The 23,716-nt window shown below is 37.0% G+C and overlaps 1 protein-coding gene across 1 annotated transcript; it reads left to right on the top strand.

Moving 5' to 3' along the window:
- Positions 1 to 4,796: 4,796 nt before the first annotated feature.
- Positions 4,797 to 22,902, top strand: LOC105438902 (SID1 transmembrane family member 1-like). Its single transcript, XM_030977993.1, has 6 exons — positions 4,797 to 4,897; positions 16,426 to 16,499; positions 18,861 to 18,907; positions 19,691 to 19,796; positions 20,518 to 20,628; positions 22,622 to 22,902. Exons 1-6 carry the CDS (start codon positions 4,840 to 4,842, stop codon positions 22,760 to 22,762), a joined length of 537 nt encoding a protein of 178 aa, XP_030833853.1. The 5' UTR covers positions 4,797 to 4,839; the 3' UTR covers positions 22,763 to 22,902.
- The last annotated feature ends 814 nt before the right edge of the window (positions 22,903 to 23,716 follow it).

Here is a 23,716-nt window from a genome sequence, read left to right as displayed (position 1 = left end):
TGTTGAGGAGTGGAACCAAGTGTTCCGTCACATGGCTTTAGTCAAAAGAACATTTTACTGTTCATCTTCAGATTCTGATGGTTTGATGTTTGTGAATCATCATTCTTGAGATCCACCCTTATGCAAAATTGACATTAAAGACAGTAGCTACGTACATGTGGGAGCGTAATTGATTTAAATGTTAGGTTTGCAAAACTGTAAAGTTTTAAACAATGGCTGCAGCACTGACACAGGTTCACACCGAACAGTAACAATGAGTGTTACAGTGCTAACCATATGGCTCTTGGTTTAATAAACTCTATATTCAAGTAAACATAGAGTTTTTAAATGTGTGTCAATACAGTCCTTGTGCATATTACCCTCAAAGTTTAAAACCACATGCTATGTAAACTTAATGTAAACAGACTTTTTTGTGAACTTAGCTAGGATTTTTTTTTTTTTTTGGTATGGAGGACAGATATTTTCCCTTTGTTCTAGTAGAATACTAGGAAGCAAGCAATCACTTTTTTTCTAGTTTTTGATGAGCCCATTTGTCTTTGTCTTTGAATAATTTGACAGGTTGCTGAATTTGTCATCCCATTTACTTTACCCTGAATTGTCACAGTCTTTTCTCCCTGGATACATTAGTCATGGCTTTTGGATCTTTGAACTTCAGACTTTTTTTTTGTCTTTCTCCCTCTTTCCTTGGGTTTCCCTCATTTTCATGTACATGTGTACCTTGAAAATTAACAAACAGAAAACATAAAACTCGTCATGATTTATTTCAGATTTTTGATGGAACGTCAACCTCCACTCACCCTCATCCAGTGATTCAGTTTCTTGATAATCATAAAAGTATTGATAATGTACCAGCAGTATGTGTTGAGGCCCCAATCTTAAATGAGTTACACTTGTAAGTTAGGAAATGGACCGCCGTGAAGCGATTGTCGCTGGATCATATAATGTATGTGTCATAGAATAATAGCTTTTGATTCACTCACTACTGATGCTCAGAAGGTCATAGGAAACTTGACCTTCCATGTGCATGAATCGGCATGAAATGAAGGTAACTTGGACATCCCTTTCGGTCTAAGAATAGATGAGTTTCCTGAGACGGAACAAGGAAGGTTTAACTGAACGGACATTCACCTGTTGGCGTTGTTAAACTTGACATAGAACAAGGATGATTATGGTATTACATTGAACATCTGTTACCAGTGGTGTAGCTAACTGGAACAGTTCCCTCCACCACCCCCCCCCCCCCACAACAATTTTTTTAAATGATAGTGATAATAATGATAATTATAATGATAGTAATAAAGATAGTATAACAATGAATGAATGAATAAATAAATTAATTAATTAGTGAGTTAATTAATAAATAAATGAATAAATAAATGAATAAATAAATGAATAAAGATATGAAGAAATAAAAAAAAAATAAAATAAATAAAGATGATGTAAATGGAAAGCATTAGAGAGGAATGGGGGAAAGACACATGAAATAAAAAGAGAAAGAAAATATATGATATGGTAATACTCCCATTACTCGAGTGTCTTTCTTACCTCTTGTTTTATCCACAATATGGGGCCTAATCCATTACATAATAAATTGAGTAAATACAAATTTTCTTTTATTCTTATGGTTGATCAATTTAAGAATGTTAGACAAAATTAAAAATTGTACACAAAGAGGTTTACCTTACTTATTATTTTGAGTCAAACAGATCTTATTCAGTATCAAAAATTAACAACAACAACAACAAAAAGGAATGATCTTTTTCAGTATTAAATATTTACAACGAAAAAGAGAAGAAACAAAATGTAAGAATGCAATTTTTTTTAAATTGATTAGAATTGAGTATAATAAATAGCTCTTATTACGAAGAGTGCTCTTCCACTATCAACACTTCTGCATTCATCCCCTTTGCTATGAATCAGCAATTAATTCCCAGTCGGGGATGCCTGACTTTGTTGATGTTTACAATGAGCGTGGAATGCAGGATCAAGCGCACGCCTTATCTCCGCCTCCCCGTGGCATAGAGATCTTCTTACAGGTGCCTAGCTCCATCTGGGAATTCTCGTGATGATAGCTCCCTCTACCACAGGTGCGTGCATAGGTCCCATTCAGACTAGGTATTATTTAATTAGCCGTATAGGCATGTTTCTGAAAATGACCTTTAACGTAAACCTTACCCTAACCCTGATGTATGCAAACCACTGTATGCAAATTAGCTACCAATAATTGCTACATTTTGTGAGGATCATTTTTAACAAGCCATTTATGTGCTTTTCATGATCCTCACACTTCAGATATCTCGTGATACATGTATGTTTGTATGTTTGTATTTTGAAGATTACATAATATTGTTGTCTTGATTTGGATATAAGTAAATAGAATAAGTGAAATTGTTTGAGTAGCTATTTTAAGAAACATACCTCTACAACTGATGAGTAAAATGTATCATTCAGGTATACGAGGAAAAGTTAATACTTTTCTTAAGTTTGAATGTCAGTATCATGAAGACAAATGTTATGCCTTGAACGGGCAAGTCCTTTTTTCCTTCCCTTTTTAAAAACTGTTGCTTCACTTAGGGTAAGGTTTAGTATTAGGTCCAGAGTTAAAGTTAGAATTTGTTTAGAGTGTAGGAAATTACCACGAAGCAAGTGACATACCATGCAGTTGGCTTTTAAAGTTCTCAGTCTTGCCCAAGTGTCAAGATCAAAACATATCTGAAGGATTTTGTTGTTGCATGAATAAATGGATCAGGCATCATTTACAATGGCACTTGGCTTGAACCCTTATCAGACGTAAGAACTGGGTCCTGTTTCATAGAACTTGTTATCGACAACAAGTTACAGTAGCTGTTATAAGCTACTGAAATGATGGCATTCGATTGGCTGAGAGCAAATTTTTCATAGAAATTTAGCATTTGTTATTGATAACAAGTTTTGTGAAACAGAGCCCTGTTATTAAACAGAACAACCACAGAGGGGGGTTTATCGACACGTGCATCACCGAAAGTCTTTGGAGCCACGTACTGCTCTTGGGACTTGGTACAAGATATCTTCCTTGCAGCTGCCTTTGCTTGTTTCTTCTTCTTTATCTCCATTTCTGAGTTGTTTTAGGAGGGTGATCGGATGTTCAGATGGACAACACCAGGATGTGGATGTGTGTTATCTTGAATGGCAAGACAGTCTTGGAAAGTGGGGCCTTGTACTTTGAGGTAGTTTCGGGGGTTTTGGAGGGTGTCTGGGGGTTCGTGAGGGTGTCAGGTTTGGCAGGTGAGGTGAGAAACTGGGCCATGAGAATGTTGTTTTCATGTACGTTTGCAAGGGGAGAAGAAATTAGATCAAATGGGTGATTTTGTTTTTTCTTGCTGATACTTTTACTTGTCAAGAGTATAGATTAGATACTTGCAGTTTGTTGATATGGGGTGTTGCAATTTATGAATAAGAATAGAATATGACGTTTCTTCTGCTGCTGGCACTGCTGCTGATGATGATAATGATGAAACAGACATTCCTGAGTTCAGTGATCAGTTGTAATTGATCATTGGTAAATACTAACGCGATGGTAGAGGTGGTGGTGATGATGATGATGATAATGATCTATGATGATGATGATGATGATCTATGGTAATGATCAATGAGGATAATGAGGAGGAGAGAGGAGGAGGAGGCGGCTTATTTTGAATAGTTTGTAATCAGAAAAATAAAAATCATTGTTCTTTTTTTCTTGTCAGTATTTATTGTTTTTCATTATTATAAGATTTATCTTTTATTTCTGTTGTAATTGATTATTACGGTATAGTCTTCTTCACATTTCATGTTCTCCCTAATGCACACCCCCCTCCCTTTGTCTGATGATACATTTATGTATCCTTTCACTCTAAGCATATTTTTTCCAGCTTTGACCCCGATTTCGCTATATCACATGTTTCAGGCATTTATTCCAGCTTTCACCATATTTGTCTCATATTTCTCTCATATTTCTCTCATAATTTTTTGTTCAACTTTATATTCCATGCATGTGTGCCTCTCATCCCTTCTCAATTTCCACCCTCTCTCTCTCTCTCTCTCTCTCTCTCTCTCTCTCTCTCTTTCTCTCTCTCTCTCTTTCTCTCTCTCTCTCTTTCTCTCTCTCTCTTTCTCTCTCTCTCTCTCTCTCTTTCTCTCTCTCTCTCTCTCTCTCTCTCTGGGTTCCGTCCTATTCCAGATTGTTTCAATTAAGTGCATACTTATATTTTTAATTAGGGGGTGTGATGAGTTTAGATAATTTCATCCAAGTGAATCAGAAACTCAGGCCCAAATGAGGGCCGGGATAATCAGGAGTAGGTTTTTAGGGTGTGCCAAATGAGGTCAAATAATCCCCAGTCTGGAGAGGGGGAGGAAAACAAATCGTCATCTGGGGCTCTATCCATACTCGTAGTGCCATTAAAACAGTGCAATGACGGAATGCATTATTGTACATGTACATGTAGTGTTGTGAGTGCACTAGAGCAACATACATGTAGGTCCTGTCCTCAATATTTTGTTTATTGTTTTAAAATTTGTTTACGTCTCTTGTATTTTATTGAAATTAGGTTTTCTTGTAATTTGTTAGTTTAATTTTTTCCACACCTCTTCTCTATTTGCATATCTAATACATCAAATGTTATCAAATCCTGGTTCTTATTGATGTGATGATCTTTATTTCTATTTTTTTCTTCTTCCATTCATACATGAACTTTATACCTATCCTATGGAATATTTATGATTTATTGCTGTTAATTACTGTTTTTTTTACACTTTTATCATCCTTTCCTTCAGGTCTTCATTGCATCAATCTATTTCTATGTCATCTTCTTCTTCGTTCATATGCTGACCTGTCTTGGACTGAGTGCACAGATTTACTACATGGGCACCGTCAAAATAGGTAGGAACATCGTACAGTAGCGATAAATTTAGACTGCATATCGCGTTCTGGTATAACATCCTACAGTAGATATACTTACAAAGAGCTTTATTGGAAATTATCATGATTACCCTCTGCCTGGCTTTAGCTGCAGCCGTGATCATTGCACAATGCATATCAAGGATAATTCTACCACGTAGCCGCATACTACTCCTGGGTGGAGGGAGGCAAATGGACATTAATGTTATAAAAAGCTTTGAACCCATTGAAATTGTTTAAAAGCACCTCTGCACTAGTTTGGCCAGGAGGGATTAGACCTCCCTGCATGGTCACTGACAGGTGGTTATCTCATCATATCAGCTTTCAATTAACATCAGAAAAAGGCGATCATGGTAACCACTTAGGCATTTTTTGCTATATAGAGGATGCAATTAGCTATAAGTAGTGCAGTGGGGCTTTAAAGGAATGGACCATTGCACATCTTGCTGTTCGTCTCTTTCATTTATGGACATATACCGTTGGCCTTTGGTTTTGTTTTTGCTTCATTTCTTTTTGTGTGTGTGCATGTGTGAGTGCTGTTTGTGTGTGTTTGTTTGTTTTTTTCCGGGGCTCACCTCTCTTCACCTATCCAGCGCAAGATGGAAGGAACTGACCCAGAGTAACTTTTTGATATGAAAGGGATCCTCCAAGGTGTGTGGTTTTTTCTTCACAGGCGTAAGAATGGTTCGCGTTCATCCAGGCCAGGCTTTATTAGCAATTTGATCCAGAGCCAATACAAAGTGGTTTTGCTCTGCACGAGATGTGATTAAGATAAAGATGAAACATGTAACACCATTTACAAGTTCCTTTCATTAATTTGTTGGTGTGAAAAAGGTCCCACAAGGTTCATGGTTATTCTTCACAGGTGTAAGTATATTTCACATTCATCCAGGCCAGGCTTGAAAGTTATTTGATTTGGAGCCAAAATTTCAAAACCAAGTGGTTTTCCTCTCACACGAAATGTGATTACGATAAAACACGAGGCAACATTTTCAATTTTCTTTAATTAATTTATTGGTGTGAAATGGATCCCCAAGGTGCGTGGTCATTCTCCACAAGTTTAAGAATGTTTCACGTTCATCTATGCTCGGCTTTTCAAAGTAATTTGACCCAAAGTCAAATCCAAGTGCACATAATATGATCACAATAACATACTTGGCACCTTACAATTTTCTTTGATTAATTTGTTAGTGTGAAATAGGTCCTCAAGGTGTGTGGGTTATTCTTCACAGGGTTAAGAGTGCATCACATTTCGTCCCTATTTTCACGAAGTGACGGTAGTGAATGAAAATCACATACACTTGCGCTATGATTTTCCTCACTACTTCGTGAAAACAGGGACGATTTGTCTAGGCAAGGCTTGAAAGTGATTTGATCCAGAGCCATAGTCAAGTGGTTGTGCTTTTGCACGAAATGTGATTACGATGAAACACGTGGGACCATTTACGATACTCTCAGTTCCCAGTGAGTTCATGCCAACCGGAATTATCCACATCACTGTCAAGATGCAACAAGTGGTTCCTGAGGGTCTTAAAACAAAAGGTTTTAATCTGAAGGCACTTAGTATTTTAAAGTCAAATTGTAATGTAGACAACTGTAGGAAATTAAAGTTTTATAGTGAATACTGTACTAGCAAGGATTCATTGCATTGAAATACCAGTAACAACCACTACATTATACAAAAATTGAACGTTAGAGTATATTTAGAGTATATATAATTTGATCTATGCATTTATATCATCATATGCTGCCTTTATGCGGTCTTCTTAACTTTCACTAGCTGAGAAAGACACATTGTGGGTGAATTTTATGCTATGTTAATTTTTTTTTCTATTTCAGATGAATCTCAAGAAAACTATGGTTAAAAGAGGAATGAAGGTGTTTTTTTTTAATTAAAAAAAACATGAAATTAACATGTACACGTAACACATTTTTCCTTTTGGTGCATAGTGACGTAAAGAATTACAAACATGTTCAGAAAATTACCAAAAAAAAGTGAAGAAACATGTCACATGATCCTGTCCCTCACTCATAACTGTGAACTTTGCAATTTGCTGTTGTTGTTTTTTCTTTTTTCTATTTAGAACATTTCCTTCAGAACATATAGCGGATACTATTCCATGACCTTCTGCATTATGCTTCGTCTTTAAAGAGAAGATTGAGTTCTGGGAAGAGGTGAAAAATAATTTGTGAGCATTACTCATTCTTATTATGCAAGTGTGGAAGAACATCAGTAAAGACATGTTCCCTGAAAAGCATGGCTCTTCAAATGCCTTCATATTATAAATATGCATGTAACATTGTAAAAATCGGATGGCCGGCTTTTTACGCCACGTGTTCGTGTAGTCCCATATACATCTTTCTGTGCAAGTGTTTGTAACTTTACCAAGACTTGGCCAAATTTCTTATCATTTTGATGATTTCGGAACCTTGCAATACACACAAATTCTTATATGCTAGATGATCAACCTTTTCTTGTCGGTTCCACACCGTTTCTTTCACAATGCAATCGCATGACCAGAACTCAACTTCATCTTTAAGACATGGTTTGTAAGGGCATTTTGAGATGATCGTTATGGGAGATGACTTGCTGAACTTGAGGTCTCGATTCATGTGTAGACTTTTGTTTTCAGTTTCCTCAATTTGCCAGAAGAGATTAAGAAGGTCACGTGACACGAATTACATGTAGAAGGAAGTCGCCTCGCTTGTTGTCTAGCGTGTCAGTCATTGTATAACGTGAGATTTAAAACATTTGCCTCAAGTTTCTAAGAAGAAAAGAAAATAATTTCAAAATCTTGAAGTACTGTCACAAAAGGTCGCTTATAGTTCATCAAGTTGAGACAGGAACAAGGTCTTTTTATTTTGGATGGTGATTTTTTTTTTTTTTTTTTTTTTTGGGGGGGGGGGGGTTGTGTGGTTCATAACTGTTTTATGTTTCAATATTTTTTGTCAGGATCTCCAAAAGAAATCTAGGCTTGAAACTTTTAATTTGTTTTGCTCAATGTAACTTGCATAATACTAAATAAAATTAGGGGAAGTAACAGAATGTCCTTCCTAATTTGAGAGGAGTAAAAGCAATTAAATAATTGAAGAGCTTTGATTATCCTGTTCTGTTGCTTAGTTTAAAAAAAAAAAAAAAAATGTCTTCACTTTTTATCACTTTCACCCCCTCCTCTCTTTCTCGTTCTCTCTCTCTCTGTCACTTAATAGTTCAAAAAGAAAGTACAAAAAGTCTTGGACCTTTTTCTCTTCCACCCTCTCTCTCTCTCTCTTTATCTGTCGCTTAGTTCAAAAATTAGATTAAAAGTTTTTAGCTCTTTTTCACTTCCACTCCCCTTCATTCTCTCTCTCTCTCTCTCCCTCCCTGGCTCTTTCTATAAATCTGTTATTGCACCTCATTATCTTTGTCTCTTCTCTCTTTCTCTAGGCTAAATGTTCCCTATTCTTAAACCCATTTCTTGTTTTACCCCTCCCTTAAGTAATTCTTGCCCCTTCCTCACCTTCTATTCAAATCTCTGGATAAATGTGTAAATGAATAAATACTTTATAACGTTACTGAGAATTTCCATTTGGTATGTTCTTTAATTTTTTTTCTGATCCAATTGACAGTTAGATGCAGATTTACTCTAATACATCTTAATTTGTCTTAATTGCCTGCACACCCCTAGAGGAACCACCCACTCAAAAGCGCGTTGCCGTGGCTTTGGCAGGCTGTTAAAAATACTTTTTTCTGACCTTTAGAAATAATTGTACTCACGCTTGTGTTAAACAGGATGATGGACATATTGTCCATATGAGGGGGCAGGGGTTGGGGGGGGGGGGAGGTGTTAGGGGAGGGTAGGAGGTGGTAGATTAATTTGCAGACACAATTCTTGTTCTTCTTTTGGATAATAGTGTCTGCACTCTGAAGACTACTAGGCTAATGGCATACTGCATAGGTTCTGTACTTCTGCTGCTACTGTGACAGCCAGAAACTGACACAGCTAGGCTCTGCTCAAGGCCTTAGGAATTATGGTAAAGTGTTAAATTTAGAGTCTGTGTCTGCAAACTAGTGGTAGATTAATCCCTTAGACCTTCACCTTCAGAATCCAAACGCTTTCACGATCGATCAGTGTTGTTACGATTTAATCACTCATAGCACTTGCAGAGGTATTCTGCAAAGATATCTCCCTGAAACTACAAAAGGGGGCCTAGCTAGGAGTCCATGCAAGCTCAAGGTATAATTATGACCAATGGCAGCTACTTTCAAAATACCAGCCAGAGGCAATTAATTTTGATAGCCTTGTACCTCACCTTTTGAAATGTGCAAACATCACAGAGCTGACATATTACGTAATCCAAACATGATTTCATTGGACATACCATAGGGTTTTGAAATTGCCCCTGAATTAATTTTTTGATTTTTTTTTTTTAAAGGTTTATTGACATTTGAAGTGAGATATGAATTACTGTTTTTAAAGTTGGAATACATCTTCACAATTCTGTTGAACCCCGAGTAACTACTGATTTCTCTTAATTCCATAGGCCTTTTATAAAAGGAACCACTTGATTATCATCTTCAATTGGTTAATTTCCTTGGTTGTTTGTAGACTTGGTTGCACAATAGAGGGCTACCATACACCTTGGCTTCTTCCTTTGCCTCTCTGCTATGTTGCGTGTTTGCCACATGCATGAAACTATATATGCCCACCGATTGACGGAAATGTTTTTTGGTTTTAGTTACCTCCATGACGACCATTCTTGTGTTTTTTCTAGACATGAAAAGCAATTTAGATTAAGACAAAAGCACTCAACTACATAACTATATAATTAGCACTAACTGATCTTCTTCTTAATATAAATGAAGCTTTAGACAATAAGGAGTATGTGAAGTATTTTTTTATCTTAAAAAGGCATGTGCTGTATTGATCATGATATGTTGCTACAAAAACTTTATTTTTTTAATAACATGTTATTTAAACGAATGTAAACCGTACACACAGTATTTAATTCTTGTGAATCTCAAATGAAACATTTAAAATGTGGTGTACCCCAAGGTTCGATATTAGGTCCCCTTCTTTTTCTACTCTGATTTGCATTTATTTTCCAGTGTACATCTACTAAAATGTGTGTACCAATTGACTGAAATGGTTTTTGGTTTTAATAACCTCCATGACACACTTTTAACACTGGTATAGACTAATCTTGCACTCAAAACAGTTAAATAATTATGAAACCTTTGGTATATATATCTATCCCATGGTAATTACAATGTGGAACAGGGAGATTATTTGTGTAACATATCAAGAGTTAACTAGTACATGCTTCAGTCGATTTGCCAGCTCATTTCATTACTAATAAATTGGTTGTTTTAACCTCTTGCAACTCTGCAGGCTTTGATCATATTTTCCACCTGCTTCTTGCCAACAGCCCCTTTTAATCCCAGATTTTTAGCTCTTTGTTGGATGAAGTCGCTCAGCTTTGTTAAATTCGATGATCTGTCATCTCTATGACTATGTGTATTGTAGGACCCTCCTCGAGATTAGTCTTAATTGACTCGTCATAACCCAAGTTCTTGCAACAAAAACATATTCCTAATGAAGCAGTTAATTAGTAGACTAGATTGAGGAAGATAAAGAGTGGACGATTTGTAGTGGTATGTTGAAAAGTGGAAACTTCAGAGTGAATGACTTATACTTGACATTACTGCTGCCTGGTTAGCCCATATGGTTTCCATTTGTTTTTGTTTGGTTCTCTTTTGTTAGTGTATTTACATGTACCTCTATATGAATTTGTTTTGCTAAACTTCAGTTTCTTGTTTTAAGAAAATATTGCATGCTTTCATGAAGAGAAGTGTTCATAAAACAAACAGACAAACAAACAACAACCCCATGTTGTGCCTTTTTATTTGATGTTTCCTCAATTTTTGTTCTTCATCAATATAATTGGGTCACATAAGAGTTTAATGATTAAAATCCAAATTCATAAGAGCGGTCTAAAAACTTTAATTTTTCAACCAAAGATAACAAAAAAGAAAAATTACAGTGAACAAAGATTTATATGACACAACCTGTATTTGCATATTTGAATGAATATGCAAAATACATTGCAATTTGAATCTTTATGCCTGTGGTGTTAGTTGTTTGGAGATTGGAGATTAAACCAAATTGAAATTAGACTAAATGGTCAATAGACCAAAAGATAAGTAGACAAAATGATTATTAGACCATGTGGGCAGTAGCCAGGCTATAGTTGTAGACCATATGGGAATAGACTAGTTGGATAGTAGACAAACTGGTTGTATAGACCCTATATAAAGTGTCCGTGCCCAGGTAATGTTTTTTATTTGCCGATGATCGAGGCATCACTAACATGAAGATGCAGCTCAGGTATCTGTATTGCCAGACAGGAGACCCCTGGAGCATGAGGGGAACAGGACATTGAGGTATTTCCCGGCCCAGGTGTAGTTTCCGTCAGGTGAAGATAATTAACAGTCTAGCGCTAATTAAGCCAAGTCACAAGCTTAGGAGAGGAAAAACAAGAAGAAGATGAAAGAAGAAGAAGAAGAAGAAGAAGATAGAGGAGGAGGGGAAGAAGATAGAGAGAAGAAGAAGGAGGAGGAGGAGGAGGAGGAGGAGGAGGAGGAGGAGGAGGAGGAGGAGGAGGAGGAGGGGGGAAGAAGAAGAAGAAGAAGAAGAAGAAGAAGAAGAAGAAGAAGAAGGAAGAGAGGAGACAAAGAAGGAAGAGAGGAGACAAAGAAGACGGAGTAGGAGGAGGAGAAGAGAAAGCAGAAGACTTTCCTTCCTTCTTTTAAAACCTATCAGTAAAGCATCTCATGTACGTAGGCCTCCAAATGTACATCACACTTGTTGGCCGGGAGGAACATCATCTTGGGGTACTTCTCTGCCAAGGTTAAGATTCCTTCAGGTGAAGATAATTAACAGACAAGTACTAATTAACTAGGCCTCTGATTTGGTGTACGTGCCAAATCAAATAATTTCACCTACACTTCAGGTAATCTGCTGATAGACTAGATGAGTTGACAGATTTATTGAAGTGTTTTTTATAGGAAGTAATTATGCCTTACTTTTAATTGATCAGAAAAGGTTGATCATCTAGCATATAAGTATTGGTGTGTACGGCAAGGTTATGGAATCATCAAAATGATAAGAAATTTGGCCCAGTTTTGGTAAAGTTACAAGCACTGTACACAGAAAGATAAATATGAGGCTACACGAACATGTGCATAAATATTTGTCCCGATTTGAATTGTTACAAGCCATATTTAGAATATGAAAGTATTTGAAGAGCCATGTGTTCTCTAATCCGATGTTCTTCCAGATTTGCATAATAACAATGATAACGCTAACATTATTTTTCACCTCTTCCCAGAACTCAACCTTCTCTTTAACAGACTCTAATTTTCTGTCTGCATGGCTTCTAACTGTTCTTGCAGCAGGTGGCATGCTGCTGCGTAGTTAATATTTATAACAAGTTTACAATTTGTTATATTCGTTGCTTAGCATTACAAGGGTAATCTACCTGCAATAGATGAAGATGTGGAGTGAAAATAGCACATTGATGATTCAATGTTTTGGCAACCTACCACAGGGGATCAACAACAAACCTTAAAGAGAGATAATTATTACTCGTTCCAATTATGCGAAACAGTAACTTCCGGGTGTCACCTTCCCAATTTCCTGTTCCGGTCTTCCGGTAGTTTTGTTCGTCTCTTGATTCTTGTTCTCCTAAGTTAGCAGGTTTTAGCAACCTTTAGCTCTTGAAGTGTGAACAATTCACTCCCCTCTATGTTTGAGCATTGCTTTGAACAAAAACTTGCTAAGGAGTAGTGCCCTTCTGTCTTCTGAAAGCCATATTATACAAAAAAAATTATTTTATTTGTATGATATTATACAAAAACTTAGCTGGGCAGGGCGTATTATTGAATGCAAGCTGTCATGTCAAATGCCCTCTTCAAAACAAGTTTCTTTGTACAGTATTAATGTCCGGTGTAAACACCTTGTTTGTTATACGATGATTCTTTATACGCAGTTTAGTATAAATTCCCTCTGGTCTTCACGGGCTACAATCAAATACTTGATATCTTCTAAACTTAGTTTCTGTGGCTTTCGATTTGGCATGCACAGACCTTTGTTATTTCTTAAAGTCACATTTAAATAGAGGTTTTCTTGGTTGAATAATTCCTCCTTAATTTAGGCATTGGTTACGATGGTTTGGAATGCAGTGGTAAAAATCTTCAAGAGAGATAATGCCTATATGTTCGAGTACACACAGAAAGAAAAACCTCAACCTTTAAATTTTTATTTTCTAGTCTTTTGCTTAATATGTTATGCTTTTCTTGAATAATGTTCTTTGAAGTTGAGACTCTGCATGGTTGAATTGGTTTGGCAATCCCAAACTCTCTTTAGGGCTTTGTTTAATGTATGTTGCTTTCTAATTATGTGTTTCTTATAATTTATTGGCGTGCACAATCCTTTTGTACTATTTCCTTGCAAAAATCATGCAGAAGTTAACTTTTCCTTAGGTCATGCTTTAATGAGCTGCATTTAAACCGCAAAGAAACTACCGGCAAACGAAAAAAACGAAATAAACCACCTCTGGACGTGGATTTCTTTAAATAAAATAACAACAACAACAACAACAAAATTCACATATTGTGCAAAACGAAATGTACTTGATATCTGTGTTTATTGGGGTGCCCCTTTTTTTAGCAGGAAGTAACATAGTACCCTCTTAGATGATTGTATCTTGGTAACCTTGCATGATATGTCACTCTGAGAATGAGCTGTTAGGATGACAGCTCCATCTTCCTGTTCCTATCTCATCCATCCTGTCCCAAAAGCGTTTGAAAATGTTTTTCATAACACCTGATACCCCCTTCACATACACAGATACTTCTCTTACGAGTCCTTACGGAATCGCCCACTGGTAGTCAATCGCAAGCATCCGTACATGACTCTTCACAACCCGCAACAACTCGCTGACACTCTTAAGGACCCGTGAATGGAGAGTCAAATTTGTTGACATGTCAAAAATCTTCTTAGGATTGTCCACGGATTGATTTTCCGTAAACTGCTTGCAAGAATCAGTAAATGACTCGTAACAAATTTTGTAATGATTTGTTTACAAATTATTACGAGTGCTTACGTGTTGTTTACAAAATCATTTGGGTCTATTACGATGGTTTCACAAATTGTTACGAGTTATTAAAAGCACTTTATGTGTAGTTACAAGTACTTTACGAATAGATGCATATACTTTATGTATTCTTACATGTTTTATGATTTGGGGAAAGGTATAAGTGCTGCAGAATCGAACACTTCATTTTCATTTATAACTAGGTGTTGTGGCGTACGCCTGTAATCCAGCTAACAATGGAAGTTACAAACTGATTCAGCCGAGGACACAGGTTCGAAACTGAGTCACGTCTTTCGGATGGTGACGTTAAAAGTCTGTCCCCCGACGTAAATAATCATAGCTGATTGACACACATCAGTATAAACCCAAATACACACACACACACTTCATTCTCAGTTGTTATAAAGAAGTCATAGAAGTAAACAAAATTGTAAGGGCTTGTAAATACTCTTAAATAACTCGTAAACAGGTTGTAACTTGCACGTAAAAGCTTTGATGAGTAGTAACATTCTGTAATATACTCTGTAAAAATCTGTAAAAAGATGGTAAAATGCCTGTAAGTTGCTGGTAGTTATCTGTGACAACTCGTAATTAATAGGGGAATTTTGCTGTAAATACATCGTAATAACTCGTAATAATCCATAATAACCGTAAATAGCTTGTTTCCTTTTAAAAAAAATATTTCTAGCCCTAAAATCTGCCGAGTGTTCAGTTCCTATCCTCTTTTTCTATTCCTGCGTATTTTCTTTTGTAACATCCACAGCCTTTGTTTAAACTAAAAACATATGTTTAGAGATATGCATTTCTTTTCTGGTATTGTGTTCCACACTTACTTTTAAGCCATTGAGTTAAGAAACCAGTGAATTACTGCCCACGCTAATGTCTGCCTCAATTCCCAAAACAAGCATGTAACTAGAATTGTGTCACATTGGGAAGAGCCCACGCATTGTGACTCAACCGCAAAGAAGTCCCTGACTACAAAAGGGCAACAGACAAGACCTTTTAATGAAACCAGGACCTTGTGAATTATACAAGACGCCTCACCATCCCTTGGACCGGTTCCACGGAATGCCCCCGGAACTAATTTCTCGACTCGCCCGCTATCTCCTTCTCCGAAAACAGGTAGCAAGTATCCAACATTAATGTCAGCGATGACACAATGTGTCAAGACTGAGGGGCGGTGAAATCGTAAGGATGACTTTAGGGAGAGCAGGAAAGGGTAGATTTCCGCCGTTTTTGTTAAGTTAACAGTAACTTTTGTGACAGTCCTTTCCCAAAGCGCGGCCTTGAGTGAATTTTTTGTGGGATGCGGAAGTGATGAGCATGAAAAGCCAAGTCAGTAAGTAAATGTATGACTGGCTTCCATCTTTGAAGATTTTCCAGGTTTTCTTTATTTTTGGAATTGATTCTTCTCCTTGTTCATCATTCATTTTGCTTCATATATCCATAGACTCTGTGTTCTGGTATAGTGGACGAGTCACTGGACCGTCAAGCATTAGATGGACCACGGTCCAAGCCCCAGGCAGTGGCACTAAATAAAGTTTGTTAAAACATTGATCTATATTTGTCACTCTTGACCATTAGTTGCAGTTAAACGGTCCCCCAAAAAAGAATAGAGCTCATGTGCTGTGCCAGTGGCAGTGCTGTGATTTAATTCATAAAAGTACAACTACAAACAAACATGACTTTCTAATTCCTTGCTTCAATTTTTCCTCAGATTTATGTAAAAGGTCAACATCCTACAGAAAGCAATGGAAGCGTGAACGTTTAACAGTCATCAGGATTCCCGTGGATTAATTTTAGCCGACTAAACAGTAGATGCCCTTCAGATAATAAACGAGTGTTCAACCGTGCCAGAAAAAATGATTGGGTTAACTGGGTTCAATCAGTGATTATGCAAAAATACTTTGATGTTCCCAACGTGATTCAGTCAGACGTTTTCGCCTCGAGTGTTAGATGATATCTCAAGATGAATAGTTTCCTGTAATTTGTGTGGAGTAGCAATGTGGTAAGAGGATATGGGGGATATTCTCAAAGTTGTTTTAATGTTGCCTCTGGTGTTTGAGGATGTGCTGTTGCCCGTTGCGCCCATCTGTTGCATTGGCTGAAATGGACATTGTTGAGTTTTTAATGGTACTCGTCTGGTCATGTCATTGTACTTTCCTTTGCTGCATTTCCCCCTCTCTTTTTGAGGTGTTTAATTTAAATGATATTTTATAAATGTAATAATCATCAACTTTTGGTCATATCAATTTTTTTTTCTTCATCTTATGCCCACTGAAACATTGGGTACGTTGTCATATTTTAAACTACAAATAACATTTTCCCTTCCCCTTTGGCCTTCCCCTCTCTTAATTTCATTTAATCTACAGATGGTGGTGTTATCAAGAGGACATTCCTTGTTTGCAAGTCAGATATATTCACCTGTGCAAGGCCAACCCATCCGGTATGTATAATGTATATTTCTTCTGAAGTATATATTCACTGAATATACTAGAAAAACGGCAATAGACAGATACAGATGGAGCTAGAGAAGGGGGAACTCATACATATTGAAACATATCGAGTGTGACAGATAAAGAGAGGGAGACACACGCAGACAGACTGACAGAAACACACACCCACAAACACCCACACACACACACACCCACCCACACAAACTCAAAGAGAAATATAAACAATCAGAGCCTAACTTGATTTATAGAGGTGGGAGGGGTAGGAGTAGACGGACAAATACACAATGTAGAGTGGGAGACAGACAAACAGACAAACAGACAGATAGCGAGAGACATAAAATTGTTGATTAAAAAGTTTGAAATCCAGAGAAAGCTGGACCCAAGATACAGATTTGGAGGTTGTTAGAGGGGGAGGAGGGGGGGGGGGGGGGGGGGGGGGGGGACAGAAACAGACAGAATAGACAGAAGCAGAGAGAGAGAGGGAGAGAGAGATAGAAAAGTAAAAATGAATTCTAACTGATGTTCAATATTGTTTCAGGGAGAGAGGAAAGGAGTTCAATAAATAGAAAATATAGGGAAACAAAGAGAGTATGAGACAGAGAGACGAAATGGAACAAGAATAACTAAACCCCAGGCTCCTGGTGACACATGCACCAATGGAGTGTATATCCGGTCTCGTCCAATATGTCATTGGCGAGAAAGGCCTTTGGGAGGGATTCTCTTAATCTTGATGATATTTACCTTTTTAAGCTGCCCTGGGGGGACATATGATCCAAGACATCCCGAGACATCACAATTTTTTATTTCACCCTGAACACCCTGCCCTCCCCAAACGCCTGGTGCCCCTTCATACCTCCCACTCCATATTTTTGTTGTTGTTGTTGCTTGTCAAAGCACATCTCAAAAAGAAAAGGATTGTTAAATTCATGTATATCTCAAAAAATTATTTTTCCTGAAGTTTAGTCTATAGATATGAAAGTGTACAAGTGTGGAAGGGTATATACCAACTTGAGTCCCTTTCAAATTATCAGCCCCATCCTTCCCCCTCCCTTCACTTTCTTCTTCTGTTTATCCCCCCTCTTATTAAAAAGTTTCTCAATCGCCTTCACACTCTCTTTCTCTCTCCCCCTCCCCCTCCCCTCCCCTCCCCCTCCCTCCCTAATTCTCTTCCCCTCTTCCCCTCTTTTCTCTTTCTCTTTCCCCCTCTTTATCAATCCATTCTTCTCTAATGCATTATTTCTCCCAATCATGTCTCATTATGTCCTCTACTCCTCTTCCTCCTTTTCCTCTTCCTCTAATTCTTCCTCCTCTTCCTCCTCCTTTCCTTCTCTTTTTTCTCGTCCTCATTTTCCTCCTCTTTCTCCTCTTTCTCCTCCTCTTTTCCCTCTTTTCCCTCCTCTTCCTCCTCTTTCTCCTCTTCCTGCTTTTCTCCTCTTCCTTCTCTTTCTCCTCTTCCTCCTCCTCTTCTTCCTCATCATCCTTCACCTCCCCCTCCTCCTCCCCTCTTCCTCCCTCGCCCTCGCCCTCCTCCTCCCCCCTCCTCCTCCTCCTCCTCCCCTCCTCCTCCCCTTCCCCCTCCTCCTCCTCTTCTCCTCCTCCCCCCTCCTCCTCCTCCTCCTCCGCTCCTCCTCCCCTTCCCCCTCCTCCTCCTCCTCCTCCTCCTCCTCCTCCTCCTCCTCCTTCTCCCCCTCCCCCTCCTCCTCCTCCTATCCTCCTCCTCTTCTCCTCTCTTATTCCATCCCACTCCATCTTCATCTTTCACATTCCTTTTCATTCTCTCTCCCCCCCCCCCCCCCCCCCCATTCCCTTGACACACTTTAATAAGTCCAACTCTGGCGGTTAGTTGAGTAGTCTACTTAGTCACGGCCGGAACATGTTTGTTAAATTTAGTCAAGTGATTCACTTGAAGACTGAGCTAGAGCACTTGACTTTGATTCAAACTCCCCTAAGAATTCTTCTTGTCAGGATGTTAAAGGACAAATATTTTATTAAATGACTGTCTTACATATTTATAGCAGTATTAAAAGTATCCATGTATATTGTCCTAATTTTCTCTTGTTGAATTGCAAAATGCATATTAAAAAACCTAGGGCCTTGCCTTTGTATAATTTATTTTTGTTTTAAACAAAGTGGGATCACATTAAACAGTTTAATTAATGGATGGGTTATATGTTTGAAAGTACTGGAGATGGTGCTCATTTCACACAACAGCTTGATTTCAATTTTTGATGACTGTATTTTTTAATGAAGAACATTGTGTGTGTTAGAAATTCTAGCATGATGATAATGAGTTTATCTTTTTCCTGATGTCAATCAAATTATATGTACTTATTTTATATTTTTATTTTCAGACCAGGATAGCTCTTCTGACTGTTGGAATCATAGTCAATTTGGCACTGTAAGTTTGATTGTTTTCATACTTTTATGGTTGCTGTAATCCAGATTTGACCATTGCTGACTTAATTCAAATAATTATCAAAATTATTAGTGATAAGAAGCAGAAGGAGAAGAAGAAAGAGAAGGAGAAGGAAAAGGAGAAGGAACAAAGAGGAAAGAAAGAGAGAGAGAGAGAGAGAGATAGAGAGAGAGGGGTAGAAGGTGGATGAGAGGAGGAGAAGAGAAGAAGGAGGATGGTGATGATGATGATGATGATGATGATGATGATGATGATGATGATGAATGTTCCTGAAGATCACATACTTTATATTGAAGACACATTCAATTTGACATGGTTAAATAACTTAATAATTATTGGTAAGTTTTGTCAATCTGTTTATAATTCAACCATATATTTGAATTATTATACATGTTTAAATGATCAGTTGGAATGTTATATTGCTTGAGACATTCATGTTAAATTTATTACACCAAGTGTGTTGCCAGTTTCCAGTTATACACTGTTAATTTATATAATATGTTTTCTTTGGATTTTCTTATCCTGACCTGGATGGAGTTGAAGGGGTGTGGGAAGGAAGACCTGTGGGTCATGGTAATTTAGTTAACCTTTTCCAAACCCAGGCAGCCCTATCATCTCTGATTCAGGTCCTTTCTTTATCATGTATATATATATGTTCCTGTAATTGCTGTAATTTGCATATTACTCTGTATTGTTCTTGTATTTTGAAATGCCGAATAAATAATAATAATAATAATAATAATTTTTTTCTCCATATGTTTACAGGAGCATTATAGGCCTTGTCACAACACCTTCAGACTTTGCGTCCTACCTCCTGGCTATTATGATAGTAAACATGCTGTTATACTTATCATTCTACTTTATTATGAAGGTGAGTATTTGTGAAAAGTTTTACAACGGTTTCTCCTTTCATTCTCTCATCCCTTTTTCTTACATTCTCTATCGAACTTTATCTACTTTTCCTTCTCTGCCTATGTATCTGTATTTTTCTTTACCTTTGTTTGTGTATCTCTCTCTCTCTCCCATCCTCTGTTATCACTGTAACTCCCATCTCCCTCTCTCTCTCTCTCTTTCTCTTTCTTCCTTTCTCCCTCTCATGTTGTATCTGTCTCACTCTCAATCTCTCACTATATCTTGATTTTAATCTCCTTCTCTATCTCTCTTTCTTTCTCTCTCTCTCTCTTTCTCTCTCTCTCTCTCCCCTCATATCCTTTTTCTCACTGTCCTCATTTCGTTATATCTGTCTTCCTCTCACTCTTTCACCGTATATTCATTTTAATCTCTCCCCCCCCCCTCTCTCTCTCTCTCTCTCTCTCTCTCTGGTTTCCTTCACATACATTAAGGATCAAAGAAATCTAATAATATTGATAATATTCCTTTTGTGTATGGGGCATATCAAATCATGAAATCATATCTCTCTGTGCTTTCAAAGCATTTTGTAAATTGAACCAGATATTTGTACATACAGAACATGTACAATCCTGTATTATGTAGCTAAACCATTTACTTTCAACAAACTTGGATTTGTGGATAAACTGCACTGAAAAAATTAATGCAAGGCTTTTAATTATGAACTGTTTTTTTTTTTACAGCTTATTTGTCGAGAGAAGATTCTCCTGGTGGTTATTTTACTCATAACACTGACACTCTTCCTGTGGGCAGCCGCTCTTTACTTCTTCCGGATCAAGATCACCGGTTGGCAGGTAAGATCGGAGGTCCAACATTTTCTTGAATCCAAATTCAATTCAATTCAACTGCTGTCATTTATTTCATTCTCGGTCAAAAATGACATTGATACAAAAGATGCAAAACAATATATCAAGAATAGTTACACAAATGAGAGGCAAGTTAGTATATTTGCTAACAAAACTGACAAATTCGATAAAAAATGGATAAATTATGAGAGGATTTTGATCCTTTAATAGGAGTATATTGAATTTCCCACATCATTTTCAGTCATGATGTTGCATTATTATTTAATTTTGTTTTTCTTTCCCTTATCTACATGTGTGTTCTGTATATACAGTATTATCGTTGATATTCGTTATGTTTATCTTATTATGAAATATTGTATGATATTCATTGGAACATGTGTTCAAATATGTTATCTTGAGATTGATTTTCAATAAATGGCCTGTTGGAGGGTCCAAAATAAGGAAAAAAAAAAAAAAATAATAATAATTCATGAACAAATTTTGAAAATGAAATGGGGAACTACATGAATAAAGCCCTTAGGCCTTGTACAAGCATAGTTCGCAAAGCATTCATAGCATAATGTAAGCAAAGATAACAAACAAACAACAAAAACAAACCACAAAAAAAACATGAATAATTTTTTTTTTTCAACATACATGACAAATATAAACGAAGATGAATAACTATACATATTTGAGGTAAAGAAACTGCTTCAACTTCTTTTGGAAAGAATTAACTGATTTGCATTCAGAGATATCTTTGGGGAAAATCGCGCTTTCATCGAGATGTAGGGTTAGGGTTAGGGTTGAGAGTGGGTTAAGTGTAATTGTTGTTCTAGGGGTAGGGTGAAGATTGGGTATAGTTTTGAGTCTCAAGTTCAATTTGGGTTATTGGGCAGGATTGCTGGTGATTGCATTCTAGAAGTAGCCTTTAGATCAGTATGGAGTTGCCAGCATCTGATAATAATAACAATAATAATAATAACAACAACAACAACAACAACAACAACAACAACAACAACAACCTAGGCTTCTATAGCGCACTTCATCTTCAGTCAAAACTACAGATAACTACTAATTCATGAACTAAAGAAATATCAAATTAAGAACAAGATTAATCATATCAATGATAGAGAAATGAAAGCAAACTATGACAAAGTACAGCAATGTAGTTTAAATTATGATGAAATTCAATAATTAAAGATAAACTTTAGTACTGGTAATGCGATTGCATTGTGAAAGAAAAGGTGTGGAAAGGATCAGAAACAGTTGATCATGTAGCATGTAAGTATTGGTGTGCACTGCAAGGTTCTGGAGTCATCAAAATCATAATAAATTTGACCGAGTCTTGGTAAAGTAACAAGCACTCACATAGAAAGCTATATATGGGACAACACATATGGTGTCCGGGCTAGTACTACCTTGATTTCCTTGTCTTTCTATGCTCATTACTCAGCCAGTATACATTTTCTTCCAAAATTGTTTGGCACATGTCATTTATTTGTAATCTTGAACATTCAGTGTAAGTTTCGTTTGATTCTGTGAGAATTTTTTTTTTTTTTTACCAGTACTGGAGTTTATCTTTAAGGCAGTTTAGATGACATCCGAAAACATTTTAGAGCAAGTAAGATTTCAATATTGTGATTTAAAGGTATTTAAGTCTGTTAAACGATTCAGAAGGTATCAGGGAGTTCCAAAGACGAGAAAGCTGCAGATGAGAACTATACTATAGCTCATGCATGTACAGTCAAACCTGCTTCGGTGACCACCTGTCTACAAAGACCACATTTTTAGTTTCCCTTGAAAAAAACATTCTCATTGACACATGTACTAAAGGAGCCTGATCATAAAGACCACCTGCCTATAAAGACCACCTTTCTTGTCTCCCTTGGGTGGTTTTTTTTAGACGGGTTTCACTGTACATTCAATTCTATATAAACACCATGCTACTAGTCAAGTATGGTTGCTAGTCATGCTTTTGTTTCCCCCTCTGATCTTGCAGGTCTCGGCAGCTCAATCCCGGGAACTAAACACTAACTGTATTATCATGGGCTTCTATGATGAGCATGACACCTGGCATTTCATTTCAGCGTTCGCCCTCTTTGTCTCCTTTGTTGTGAGTATGCAACCTACTTTTAACTAATGCTTAAGATTTGATTTTCTCTCACTTTAGGTTTCATTCTAAAAGAGGAGATTCCCAGCTCTAAAATGATATTAACTCATCACAAAAGAAGGCCCTTACAGTATGAAAAAGAAAGATAATGTCCAGTCTTAACCCTATCTAGCCCGGGGGGGGGGGGGGGGGGGGGGGGCTTTAGAAGCCCCCCCCCCTTGACATTTTTCGCGATAATTTTTTAACGCAAGACAATCTTGCACTGAAATTTTGTGACTTTTTTCTTTTGAGTCTTGCGCATCTTTTTAAAGAAATTTTTTGAAAATCAGACATACCATTACAATGTCACGTGTCCTTTTGTCTTTACATGTCAGCCCGAAAATCGCTAATTTTTGTGATTTGTGTACAAAACATATGAAAATCTCATTTTTCAAATAAAGAGATAAAACATTGGTTATTTGGTCTTGTTTATAGTTTGGGTGTTTATTTTGGGGTCAAAATAGTTGAATTGTAGTTGGAAATGAAATAAAACAATAAAATACATAAGTAAAAAAAACAGAGAAATACATAAGAAATTATCAAAACAATAGATAACATAAGGAATAACCTGGATCTTCCAATTTGTTTGGCTGTATTATTATCTCAAATGGTCTAAATAATATATGTAGTGAAAATTAATGTTTAAAGGTACTATGTCCCATTTGCAGGCCAAAAAAATGAAAAAGTTAAATTCCAACTGCATTTGAAAGATAATACTAATTTAGAACTTCCCTAAAAAAGGTGGGGCTTGAAAATGTCTTCAAGTGGGAAAATAACGACTATTAGTTGTCAATTCGACTTTAGGGCTATAGAGCCCAAAAGTAATAGTCTTGATTTTCAGACAATTGTACTGAATGGTCATACGTTTTATGCTGCACAAAGATTCAATCAGTTTAATCTTGGCCATCACAAGAAGTGGGTTATTGATGTAGACAAATGCTCATG

Source organism: Strongylocentrotus purpuratus, unplaced genomic scaffold (assembly GCF_000002235.5).
Source record: "Strongylocentrotus purpuratus isolate Spur 01 unplaced genomic scaffold, Spur_5.0 spur5_scaffold_1, whole genome shotgun sequence".
NCBI classification, from domain to species: domain Eukaryota; kingdom Metazoa; phylum Echinodermata; class Echinoidea; order Camarodonta; family Strongylocentrotidae; genus Strongylocentrotus; species Strongylocentrotus purpuratus.
Note: the sequence above shows the minus strand (reverse complement) of the source record. Positions and strands in the feature narration are given on the sequence as shown.